Genomic DNA, 13,815 nt, shown 5'->3' on the forward strand with positions numbered 1-13,815 from the left:
GATAGGCGTCGGTTTCTGAGTCAAAGAACTCCTCTGCATCCTTGTAATCTACTGGTGCACACATTAGTTACAGGGGCGTCGGTGATATGATGGTGTGGAATGTGGAGGGAGTGGACAGTGCTTGACTGGAAACAAGATATGAAAGACCAAAATTGTGTTTTAACTAAGCTAGAGTGAGGGAGGCTGCTGTGAGGGACGCGCAAGTTTGACGCGAAAACGGGTCCTATGTAACGGGTCTTGGCTTGTAACTCCCAAGAAAAGGCTAAGATAATACGCATTTGAAAGATGTGCAAGTTTTAAAAATGTTGAAATAATGCAACGTGTGCGTGTGTCTACCATTACAGTGCTTGAACAGTGCCATACAGTGAAGGTGATGTGAGGGTGAGTGGGAGGATAAGATGATGCGCTAAATCCTTCTCGTGTCAGACTTCATAACGCCGAAAATATATAGATACGCATACGCTGAACTACCATGTAATTTAAATTGATACATACTGTATACTGAACATACTTAATTACAGAAATAGAGCAAAGAGTGTATAGAAAAGTTAGTATGATTGATGGGTTTTTGGTTTAAACCAGGGGTGTCAAACTCATGGCCTGTGGGATAGTCATAATTGGCCCGCGGTATCACGGTAACTTTAATCTTGTCAATGTATTTTCTACCCTTGTTGGCCCCCATGACGGCACTTCAGAGTATGAATTGGTCCTCGAAGGGTTTTGAGTTTGACACCCCTGGTTTAAACCGCCAACCCTGCTGTACATAATTAAAATGGTTTTATTAGCTGGTTTAAACCACCTTTTTTATTGGGTTAAACCATGGTTTAAACCATTTGGTTTAAACCGCAAACCCTGGGAAGGCGGACTACGAGGGGTTAAGAAAGCAGCTGCAAAGACTTAGGGGAGTACGATCAGAAGTAGGTCAGGACCCAGAGCAGGGAGGGGGGTTAATCTCTGGTGAAGTCACTAGTCAGGTCAGTAGCTTGGAGGGTGTGTACAATAGTCTGGTCAGGGAGATTAAACTAGGGCAGAAACAGTTTATACCTCACAGGGAAGTCAGGTCAACAGGTAATTACCCGCGATGGATAACAGACAGGCTAAAAACTGAATTAGGAAGGAAAAGAGGACTATATGTTAGAATCAAAAGGGGGGAAACTCACCTAAGGGATAGTTACAACGATTTAGCTAGAACAGCAAAGAAAAATACACGTATGGCATAACGTAATTATGAGATTAGAATTGCCAGGGAAGCAAAGACCAATCTAAAGGGCTTCTTTCAGCTTTTTAAGACAAAGGTTAGGGATAAGATAGGGCCATTAAGTCAGGAGAATCACTGATTGATAGAGATGAGGAAATGAGTGAGACGTTAAATAGATATTTCTAATCTGTATTTACCAAAGAAATATTAGATGATAGACCTCAGGGAGAACAGATCTACAGGGGAGAAGAGGTAGAAGGATTAACCGACATCAACATAAGTAGGGAGCTCGTGATTAGACAGATAGATAGACTTAAAGTCACTAAGGCGCCAAGGCCAGATGAACTTTTCCCCAGGGTAATAAAGGAATGTGAAACTGAAATCAGTGGGCAGTTAACAGAAGTATTTAGGAAGTCACTAGACACAGGGGTGGTGCCTGTTTCATGGAGGCAAGCACACGTTATTCCAATACTTAACCCTAGAACACTAACCTTAGAAAAAGTCACACCACTACTAACAATGGGTACATCATACCCGATTTTGAAAAAAAAATAAATAAAATTAAATGTAAAGTTTTAATGGAATAAAGTTACATGAAGGGACTTCAAACTTTGTATCTTGACTTAACATTAAGAAGAACTGAAAAACGTATTGTTTTGGTATGAAAATCAGGTACTGAAAAATGTTACTAAAAATAGGAAAAATGTTCAAAAATTTCAAAAAAAAAAAATTTCATAAAAAAAATTATCATCCGATGGCTTCCAAACTTCTTGTATGGCCTCCCAGGTCCTGTGATCCACTGCACAGGTGATCACTAAAAAAGTACGTAAACAATATCCTAGGGACATGTACAACACCCTGTATCACCAACCATGGGTATGCCGCACCCGAATGTAGGCCTACAACAAAGGTGAGCAGAGAGAGCGAGACAACGTGACCTTCCCCTACACTGTCAAGCGAGCACATGAAGCTACTGAGGAGGTGGGTACCCTCAGAGCACCGGAACCATACACAATGGCAATGACGTCATTCGCTTCGGGTACCTCATACCCATGGTTAGCGTTCTAGGGTTAAGAAGGGTGACAAATCTATGGAAAACTATAGGCCGATTAGTTTGACGTCAGTTATAGGTAAAATGATTGAGTCAATATTAGCTGATAGTATTAGGGACCATATTGACAGACAGAATTTAATTCACGACTCACAGCATGGGTTAATTAAAGTCGTGCCTCACTAATATTTTACCCTTTTACAATAGAGTGAATGAGGCAGCTGACAAAGATGAGAACTATGATGTAGTTTATCTTGATTTTAGTAAGGTCTTTGATAAGGTACCTCACCAGAGACTGTTAAATAAAGTCAGGGCTCATGGAATAAGAGGGAAGGTATTTGATTGGATTAAGGCATGGATTAGCGACAGGAAACAGAGGGTTACCATTAACGGTAAAAAATCCGAATGGGGTAATGTTACCAGTGGGGCTCCTCAAGGTTCAGAGTTAGGCCCATTTTTATTCATTATCAACATCAATGACATAGACAATGGGATAACTAGTGACATAGGTAAATTTGCAGACGACACCAAAATAGGTCGCACTATTAGGACAAGGGAGGATGCTAGAGCACTGCAGGAGGATCTCGACAAACTGTCAGCTTGGTCAGAGAAATGGCAGATGAATTTTAACATCACCAAGTGTAGCGTACTTAGTGTAGGAACACGCAACCCATTACACGGGTATAGTTTAGACTCCTCAGCGATAGGTAGAGCAGTGTGAAAGGGATTTGGGAGTGTTAGTGAACTCTGACCTAAAACTAAGGAAGCAATGTATTAGTGCGAGGAATAGGGCTAACAGGGTATTAGGCTTTATTAACAGGACGGTAACCAACAGGAGTGCAGAGGACATCCTCAGACTCTATTTAGCATAAGTTAGGCCACACTTAGATTATGCTGTCCAGTTTTGGTCCCCACACAACAGAATGTGTAGTGCGGCGACTATGCCAGATGAACGAGCCTCCCCTAACCCACTTAGCCAGAGGGGTACCTCTTTGGCCGACTCGGTAAGGACTGGCTCTCCCGTCACGCTGGTCGCGGGTTCAATCCCAGGCAGCCGGCGAATACCCTGATCTTGATTAATTTCTCGTGTTTCAATACACACAGTGGACGTGTTCGAAAAAAAAAAAAAAAAAAAAAAAAAAATGGGCATGACAAATGGACATCAACTTGCTAGAATCAGTTCAGAGGAGGATGACCAAGAAGATTCAGGGGCTGAGGAACCTCCCATATCAAAATATCAAAACATTCACTAGAAAGACGAAGAGAGCGGGGAGATCTGATGAAGTATTCAAATGGGTCAAGGGTTTCAACAAAGGCGATATAAGTAAAGTTCTGAGAATTAGCCAGCAGGATAGAACACGCAGTAATGGATTTAAATTGGAAAAGTATAGATTTAGGAGAGATATAGGCAAGCATTGGTTTAGTAATAGGGTGGTGGGAAAATGGAATAGACTCAGATTATCACATAGTTAGTGCAGGGACGAGATTATCACATAGTTAGTGCAGGGACGATAGCTTGTTTTAAGAGTAGACTGGATAGCAACATGGACGAGGATGACAGGTGGCAATGAGGTGTGGGTGCAATGAGACAGGGTACTGGAGCGTACGCCCGTACCGAAGGTAAACGAGGATCAAGCCTCTACTTGTAACCCCTGAAACTACACATCACCCATCGTGAGTAGTGGGGGGGATTCTGGAGCTGCCCTGTGTAGGCCACTCGGCCTCTTGCAGTTTCCCTATTTTTTAATGTTCTTATGTTCTTCTTATGTACTGTGAAAGTGGCCCTAGTTAACCCCCGGCCCCCGCATGGCAAGGAGTCAGGTCGCTTACCACGCACGTGCTGCACAATGGCTTGCAAGCCTGCTGGGAAACCCACGGGCAAGATCAAATTCGCCCACTGACATATGAGCAGAAATTGGACGTCATCAGGAAGATTGAGAGAGTGATAGGTGAGAAACAATGAATTTTCCCCGTATGTGAGCGCAGGTGGGATAAAATGGCGGCTAGCCAGCACCAAATTATATTTTCCCTATAGCTACGTACTGAGTGAAAAATTGGGTGCTGGCGGTGGCCGAGTGGATAAGATGGTGAGCGTGGGGTCAGACTGAACAACATCAAAAGGCAGATAATGTCTACTGGTGCACTCGGGCTAAAAAAGTGGGTGGGGCAAAATGGCAAGGACCAGAACCAAATTGTATTTTCTCCATAGGTTTAGTTATTCCTATGACACGGTTTCCTATGGCGCGGCCGTTACTCAGAACCAATTAACCGCGCCATACGCGACTCGACTATAGTTTTACTAGTGTTGTTTTTTATTATCGTTTTTAATTTTTAATTGGTGTTATATAGTTTCATTATTGTTTTTTGTATCATGTTCTTAATTTTTAACCGGTTTTATATAGTTTAGTAATGTAATTGGTTTTGCATTAGGTTTGGTGCCATGTGACCCCGCAGTTGCGGCATAAATAAGAAAGAACTAATGATCATCATGGTACACCGAGATGGTTTGGACACGTGATGAGATTGAAGGAGAATGAATTTGTGAAGAGAGTGTGAGGAAAGGCTTGAGGGAGGGGGTGTCAGGAGAAAACCACCTGTGAAGTGGATCAACAGGGTAAGCGAATATTGAAGTGAGAGAGTTGGCAGTAGCAGGACTGAGTGTGCTGAGAGGAAGTGCCATAACAGGGAGAGATGGAGACACTTCTGCCCCCTGGAGGGAATTTCCCATGAAGGATCAAGGTACCAAAGATATAAGTAGATAGAAATTGTCCTTGGGAGTGACTTCCATTCTCACAATGCACTACTACTGGATAATGGCTGCCATTAAATCAAGAGTCAAAGCAGTACTTACCCAGCAAAAGATCATACAATTGTGCTGCATCTCTGTTTGTTGGATCCCGAGGCAGTAGGTTATTGAAGAAAGCCTCTTGGTGAGTGGCTAAATAGTCAAACACCATCCTGGCCAGCACCTCAAGTTCAACAAGATTCTGTTCATATAGTTCTTCCCCATCAGGTCCCAGCAGCACCTCTTTGCTAGTGTCAGTGCCAGGTGCTTCAGAGGATGCTTGCTGAATGGCATCAGAATGTCTGCAGAAAAGTGCAGAAAAGTTATAAGTAAAACTAGCATGACACAAACACTAATACATCAGTTTTACAAACTAAATGAGCCATGAAAAAAATGGTGAAAATGAATTGCCAAAGGGTGAACTACCTGACAGGGAGCATATGCTTGGGGCGCATCGCTTCACCCACTTGCTGCCTCCGCTCATGACTGTCCCACTGAGCAAGCTCCTGCACAGCTACCCTACCCATCCAACCTCCCTCCTGGCAGAACCAATAACTTGCCCCAGCCATGAGTTACGTGGGCACTTCCTTGATCTCCTCCAGTCAGGGTTGTCTCGTACAGAAACAGCCCTGTGAGTAGGATCAACATCTGGGAAGTGTGCCATGTGCCCATATAGCCAGAGTTGGCATCCACTGACTGATCTGGTAACAGGCCTTGATTCAATTTCATCACGTGGTTGCTAGTTCGGCACGGTCATTCCAACAGTACCCCATGATTCTGCGGAGGAACTTGGCACCAAAGGCATTGACATGCCTTTCCAAGTCACTATTCAGTGTCCATGTCTCAAAGCCATTCAGTAAGACAGAGAACACAAGTGCCTTAAAGATTTGAACCTTTATCTGCCTGAATAGATATTGACAACTGTATGCTTGTGACGAGCAAGTCCACAATGCCATGGGCCAGATAAATCCATCAGTAACTTCCTGGTAAGGCTAACCATTGTTATGCACTGCACTACCATGGTATGTGCAACTTTTGGTGACTTCGATATCCTTACCACATGCATGAACAGACTGAGCTGTGTCATCCAGCAAGTCTCCGAATGAATGCCTCCTCATGCAGCACTTTGAAAGCCAACACCACGACCTCAAGCAATTTTGCAAGAAGTACAGCTTCATCAGCAAAAACAATGTCAGTGAACTTGATGTCGCCAGCAGATAAACAATTTTGCCTAATACCCAGTCAATGAAAATGTTGAACAGTGATGGAGCAAGGACACACCCCTGCCTCACTCCTGAAGTAACAGGGAAGAAGCTGGAACTGCCTCCCCCATACTCGCCAGCACTCTCAATGTCAAAGAGTGCCTCATGATTCACTGGGTCAAATGCCTTCTTGAAACTGACATGGGCTGTAAGTAGCCTGTCAAATCTCACGTTAGTGTTCTACGAGGATGCAAAGTGCTACAACCCGGTCAATCATTGACTTGCCCAACATGAACCCAGATTGCTCAGGTCTCTGAAACTTTGGCAGATGAGATTGAATTTGCCTCAGCAGCAGATGAGTGAGCACCAAGCCCGGCACACTGAATAGTGAAATACCATGGTAACTGTTGCAGTCCTGTCAGTCCCCTTTCCCTTTCCAGGTATGGACAACCAACACTCTTTTCCAGTCAAGGGGAATGGCACTAGACTGCCACATGGCAGATGGCACATCACATCCAACCCATGGATCATGCCTTCACCCCTTGCTCTCAGCATCTCTACATTGATATTGCAGACCCCAGTTGCCTTTCCACCCTTCAAGTTACAGAGCCTCTCTGACCTCCACAAGCATGGGTGAAGTTTTATTTATTGGTTGATCAGCAGCTGACATTTTAAACCGAGCCAGGAGCTGTCCGCTTGGGGGCTCTTCCGTGTACATTCAACTAGCCATTTTCTAACTAGTAATTTCAAGTCTAGTGATACGATAAACAGTCCCGAGTTTAAGAAGCAACAATCCAACCCTCTGAAGCAGGGCAAACATTGTGGGCCCACTGGCTGGGAGGAATGCAGGGTTGGGTCCAAGTACAGGCGACTGTACTTAAGTCCAAGTCCAAGTACCTGGATATTTTTCAAGTACATGTACAAGCACAGTCACTTTGCTATGTACTGAAGGGGTCCGTTTCAAGGGTTTACCTCTAAAAAATCATTGCGAAAAAATTTCATAGAATTATAGAAAGCACAGCCTTTTTAATGGTATACTATCATATATGTACCTAGATAAACTGGGTCAGAAAAAAAATGTTTTATTACCTGTATTTACCGCGCCAGCACGTCTTGGAGCGCTGAGCTCTCATGTGCATACGCTTGGTAGGTACTCTTGGCGGAAAAATCACCAAAAATTGTTTTTTCTCCTTTTTTTTTTATTATTTTCTACACCACTGGCTCATTCCTAGCTGGCAACTCTGGACCACGAGTCAGAGCCGTGGGGTGCTCGCTGCTTCCTCACACGTCTCGGCTATCAACCCGCCTTTGTCACACGTGGGCATACAGCATTTCCCCGCAGAAATCTCGTAGTTTTCATGCTTGAAAACATGCCTCGACCTTCTAAGAAGGTCCAAAGGAGGAGAGAATGCGCTATAGCTGCCAGGAGGAGGCAGCTAGAGACACGAGGAACCTCTACAGCCACTACAACATCCGAGCCTGGTGTTGAGGGGTAGCTGGCACTTCCTGATTACCCCATCAAGAATGGATAATATCCTTGTAAAAGGAGGGGACCGGATGCCTGGGAGTAATACTTTATGCAGAAAACTCTCTGAGACCTATACAGCCTCCAGCACAGTTCATACAAAGTGATATAGATCACAATTTAGAAAAGTGGCTTTTTCTCGATTCTAAAGTTGCTCGCACATAATGAGATATAACTTCAAAAGTTCTGAACATATCTAAAACTTTTTTCACCAAAAGAAAGAGCGTAAAAAGATGTAAATTTCGGAGCCGAATTTTTGCTCTATATATCTTCCATCATTAGTTATGATTTTCGTTGTAAGATTTTTTTGGGTAAAAAAAATATAGGTAAAGATTCGTATTAGGTCCGTGCCAGTATCTCATAATCTACTTTATGAAACATCAGTATCTCTTCATATATCTTTTCTACAAACCTTCAACAGTCATGGAAACGCTTTGAAAATCCAATTCAAGGACTTTTTTTTTACTCTTGGAAATAGGGGATAATGTTTACGGAAGCGCGTCGTCTCCTCTGGCGGCGGCCGCGACGACGCTGCAGCCGCCGCAGCCGTAAAATAGCTCGCAGAGGGTTTAGGGTCGGGGAGCATATTTAAACTACTCCAATCGAACTTTACGACCTACTAACAGGGGGGCTGCGGCCCCTTCGACCCCCCCTTCTAACCCCCCCCCCACATGTATATGTGACTTATTTCAGCAAGGAGGTATTTCTCGCAACACCGGCTGCACCGTCGCCAGAGGAGGCGAACGCGCTTTCGTAAACATTATTCCCTATTTTCAAGAGTAAAAAAAAAAAGTCCTTGAATTGGATTTTCAAAGCGTTTCCATGACTGTTGAAGGTTTGTAGAAAAGATATATGAAGAGATACTGATGTTTCATAAGGTAGGTAATGAGATACTGGCACGGACCTAAAACGAATATATATATATATATATATATATATATATATATATATATATATATATATATATATATATATATATATATATATATATATATATATTATAAAAAAAAACTGGATTCCAAATGCAAGCATTACAATGTTGTATATGGTGTTAGGAAATCATGTAAATTGGATAAAAAACTTTACGACTAGTTCCGACTTTTTTTAAGGGTCGAAGAACTGCAAAAAAATGTAAAAACTGAAAAACTATTCTTCAAATTTCGCTGCAAATTGCACAGACCCATCTCGGAACAACCCCAATTAACATATAAGTAAATGATAAGAATTAGCCTAAAAATAAAAATACAAAATTTCAGTGAAACGGATACCTTTAGTACAGGTCCAAGTACATGTCATTGTACTTAATTACAAGTACTTTATGTGATAAAAAAAAGTTCCTGTCACAGGTTTGTAAGCAAGAGAGTTAGTAGTTTTCATATATTCGCATTAATGACACATAACAATATTACTCTACAATATCATAACACTCAATGTATGTATTTACCCAATAGTATCATCACAAAGTTCACTAGAATCTATATACAGTATATAACTTTTGTTTATATACAATGTACTTGTTTGTACTCAAATGTACTTGATGTTTTCAAGTACTTGGGTCGAAGTACAAGTACAACTGATTTTTTTAACTCCAAGTACAAGTACATGAAAATCTGTACTTAACCCGTAAAGGCCGATGATACCCCCCGCGTCTACCCCCACCACAGCCGCATTATTCATCTTAAAATCAACTCTTGCAGAATGACCTGGAAGCAATTTTAGCTGTTAGTATACATATAAATACATCAGCATGTGAAATATTTTTGCTCAGCTCACCCTGGTTGCTTCAGAATAATCGCCGGTAGTTAGAGATTGTGTTAGCGCGTGCAACCCTCGATCTGAGCTGGGCTGGACTGCTGATGTGTCAGACTCGGTCCGTTGCAATTTTAGCTGTTAGTATACATATAAATACATCAGCATGTGAAATATTTTTGCTTAGCTCACACTGGTTGCTTCAGAATAATCATTGGTAGTTGGAGATTGTGGTAGCGCGTGCAACCCTCCAACCTGGGCTGGACTGCTGAGGTGTCAGACTCGGTCCTTGTGCACCCAAGGCCTTTTGCTGGTCTATTTTGGGCCTGTTTGTTTGTTTTTGGACCCTCTGTGATAGTGGGGCAGTCACAGTGTGATTTTTTTTCAGGCGTAGGAGGACTGGCCGCCTGCATTGGACCCCCGCATAACTGGCCCACGTGCATCATCTCCCGACATCGTTGCAGCCTTTTTGGTCGCCCTTGGACGTTTAGGGGCACGTGCAGAAGCAGCAGCTGTTGCTACAGCTGCCGTAGCACTCGTTGTTGGCGTGGCAGAGGAGGTGGTCACTTTACCGGGGTCGGTCTATGGGACAGAGGTAGGGTGCGTGGGGGAGGTGGTGATGGTCCGAGGCAACAGTAGACATAAGCCTACTCCTCAAGCCAAATTAGCAGCGTTACCAATGTTAACGCAGTTTTGATACGCGCGTAAAATAGCTGTCCCATAAGGGCTCTATCGGCCTGAGGCAACGCAGTCCCATATGGGCCCTATCAGCCTTTACGGGTTAAGTCCTGGTCCAAGTGCATGTACTTGGACCCAACCCTGGAGGAATGAGTGGGCAAGTTGCATCAAGATGGTCGATATTACAGCAGGTCATGCTCATTAAACCCAGTGAAGTTCTCAGGGTTGCCAGGGGAGCAGATCATTAGGGGATGTGGGATCATGTGTGGGTACTTGTGTGGGATGGGTTGGCACATGCTGCCTGAGTTCAGATGGCCTGTTGGCCATGCAACATTATGCAATAAAGCTAACAAGTCTTGCCAAAATGGTGCCGAATGCCATGCCGAATCAGGCGGGACAGTGAATGTAACAGATATCATTGTTACAAGTGTGGCCAATGTCACCACTTTTCCATCTTCTTACCTTTTATGAAGGTTTTAATTGTTAAACTACCATATGCTGTTTCCAGTGAAGGGTCACCTATAAGAGCTGCTGAGGAGATATGAGGGACCTGTTGTTGTTGGACACAGCCGATCCACTGTTCTGTTTGGCTCATCCATTTGCCCAAAGGTCAACTGAATGCAGGTGTGTGATGTTGCCCTGATGACCTGCTCGGCCCTGGCAACCCTGAGAAATTCACTGGGTTTAATGATCATGACCTACTGTGATATGAGAGGAGTGAGTTGCTGATGGAGGGTACTGCACATATGGCCGTGCAGGAGAGCGGTCAGCTGACGCACTCTCAACTCCTGACGTTTTATTCAATAGAGCACATACAAAGTATTAAATGGCGAGTTTTTGTTGCCTTTGCATATCAGTAATGTTTATATATAAATGTAAATTTAGTTATTAAAATCAGGTGATATATACAGTAAAAAAAAAAAAAAAAAAAAGTAAACTTCTGAGAAGTAAGTTTTTATTTTATATTATTTAAGATTTGCTGCCAAACTAGCAGTTTCAGAACTAGCAAAAGTTTTTCAGTATCTTTTTTATCACTAGACACAGGGCACCACTGTGTACGATCTCCTTTACCATTCCCCACACTGACTATCACACTGTACAGAACTATTAGTGAGATGAAGGGCTGTGGAATTTGAGTTGGAGTCAGGAGTTGGCTACTTTTGGCTGGAGTCGGAGTCGGTGTCAACAGTCGGTAAAAATATCTACAACTCCGACTCCTTAACGTGCCATTGTTGCCACTCTGTGGGAAATTCCCACAAATTTGTGGGAGAAATCAGCTTTTGTGGGGCCTCAAGTGGGAGGACGTTTCATGTAAGCAGTCTGTGGTAAATTTTGGTGGAAATATTGATTTAATATGTTTTTTTTGTGTGTGGAAATGTTATAATTTTGGAAAGGGGCAGCATTGGAGGAGTCAGAAATTTTTAAATCTAACTCCACACTCTTGACAAGAAATCAAAATATTGCACATAATAGTGTACATATATATTACATCAGACAATGACAAAACAGTGAAAACTAGCAGCACTAGCCCTGCACAGTTCCCCTTCTCTAAAATGTTCACTGGAAATAAACTCTAGAGCTGAAACATGATTACTTTGGTCCATACACCCATGCCCAGAGGTGACCACTTTCCATAAAGATGGGCTTGTGATTATTACGAGATTCTATCTTCATTATCAAATATTTTAACACAGTATATGCAGAAAAAGATTTGCTAATGCCAGCATGTATTTGAGTTATACTTTTCATGGTGCTGTACACGTTAAGAGATTAGGATCCTACTCGTGTTGGGGGTTCTGCCATTATGCTCGTCTCCATGTGTGACATCACACCCTAGCAGTAACATACTGAATTAACAACCTCCCTAAGTCATAGAAAAGCTTGGCAAATAAGCTTGGCGAGCACACTGGCAATTCAAAACACAGATAAACGTGGGAGGTCATCTCTTGTCAAGTGAGTTCTTATAAGCTGTCAGTCATCATAATGGCATGCTCTCTGGATACGAGTTCTTATAAGCTGTCAGTCATCATAATGGCATGCTCTCTGGATACAAGATGTCTTGTTATCCATGACAAAGAGCAAAAAGTGAGTACTCCTGAAAGGGGCCTTTGGGTTTCCAACATGTCACTTTGCCTACCAGACTACTCTTTCCAACTTGTTTTAAATTGTCACAATGGCCTGTGCCCCCTAGCTCAGTTTGAATCTCCAATAAACAGCACAGTGAATGAAGATAAAGAAGGAATCAAAAAATAGGCTTCCATCCTAAGCCTGTGCCTCTGAAACATGATCAAAACTAGGAAGAATACGTATGGTGGAAATTATCAACTCAAGGAGAGCACGTGGTTTGACAAAACGGATGGTACAGATGTGGTTTGAAAGTGAGAATAAGAAGCAGTGTAGTGTGGAGAGGTGGTATGAATAATGCATAACTCACTGAGGTAGTTTTGACAGGTAATGATAATGGAGAATTGATTTTTTTAAAGAGGTATATAAGAGTAATTTAAGAGGCCATGGAATGATATGGAGATAACCTGAAATGCAGAATGAGATTATGAATGACTACACACTGAGAAGTGAGAAGGGGGTGTGAAAGATATATCACGGGAATATATGAGCAACGAGAATGGAAGATTTTTCTGCCATGGTGAACACACCAGCAGTAAAGGGTATTTGAGTTTCAGATATATAAACAGATATTTGAATCTTGTTTTGAAAAGCAATACTATACTCTCCATTGGGAAGCAATCTGTTTCCAATATTTAGAGTCCTTTTGCGCAAAAAATATTCTTGTAACCCAGAGAGTCAAATACCTGGTGGGCTGAGCAGTCCCCTCAGTATCAGCATCTTGGCCTTTTCTCACATGCTCTGAAAGAGAGGCAGAGTAGGATTAGGTCAAGTTGAGTCCAAACGCTATAGCTGTGCGTGGCGTGTGTCTGAATCGCAATCATTTAACAAAGAACTGTTCCACTGTGCTGAACACATGCCTTAAACAAAGAATATGACAGCACAACATTACTCTTTGTTTCAGTGGTAATAAACTTGATCTCACAATGGTGAAGACAGCTGTTTCCAGTCACGGTAACTACTTGCCTGTGCCCACCACAGAATTGAGACTTGGCCACTAAGGCAAATCATTATTAGTAAAACTGTTTAGCAGTTGGGTAGAGAGGTCACTTATATAGTCCTGAGGTAGAGCTACCAATAATGGCTATGGTCAATCTAGTTATAAATTGGGTTTTGTAACCTATAAAGGGGCTCAGTCATTTGATATACAGGTAGACCAAGAGTTATGATGGGGATAGGGACCAAGAGGTCAGTCATATGTTTAAGTGGTCGTAAGTTAACATTTACTAAACATATATATATATATATATATATATATATATATATATATATATATATATATATATATATATATATATATATATATATATATATACAGGTAACTCGATTTACGCAAGTATCGAGTCCTTGAAGAGGTCGCGTAAATCAAAAATAATGTAAATCAATCAAGAGGTAGCTTTCTGTCGAAAAATAAATACCGTATTTTTCGGCGTATAGCGCGCACCTTTTTCAAATAAAAAATGCCTGAAAGTTTAGCCCTGCGCGTTAGACGCCGAATGTTCA

General features: G+C 42.2%; 1 protein-coding gene across 1 annotated transcript in view; it reads right to left on the bottom strand.

The window, feature by feature from the left end:
• The window catches only part of LOC127009835 (uncharacterized), a gene marked incomplete at its 5' end in the record, with an annotated part of 44,996 nt that extends 31,943 nt beyond the window's left edge, over window positions 1-13,053 (bottom strand). The window contains 2 exon segments of the mRNA XM_050883202.1: window positions 5,101-5,336; window positions 12,999-13,053. Of these exon segments, the coding sequence (XP_050739159.1) occupies window positions 5,101-5,336; window positions 12,999-13,053 (291 nt within the window).
• Window positions 13,054-13,815: the final 762 nt, after the last annotated feature.

This window comes from Eriocheir sinensis, chromosome 42, assembly GCF_024679095.1.
Source record: "Eriocheir sinensis breed Jianghai 21 chromosome 42, ASM2467909v1, whole genome shotgun sequence".
In the NCBI taxonomy this organism is placed as follows: Eukaryota; Metazoa; Arthropoda; class Malacostraca; order Decapoda; family Varunidae; genus Eriocheir; species Eriocheir sinensis.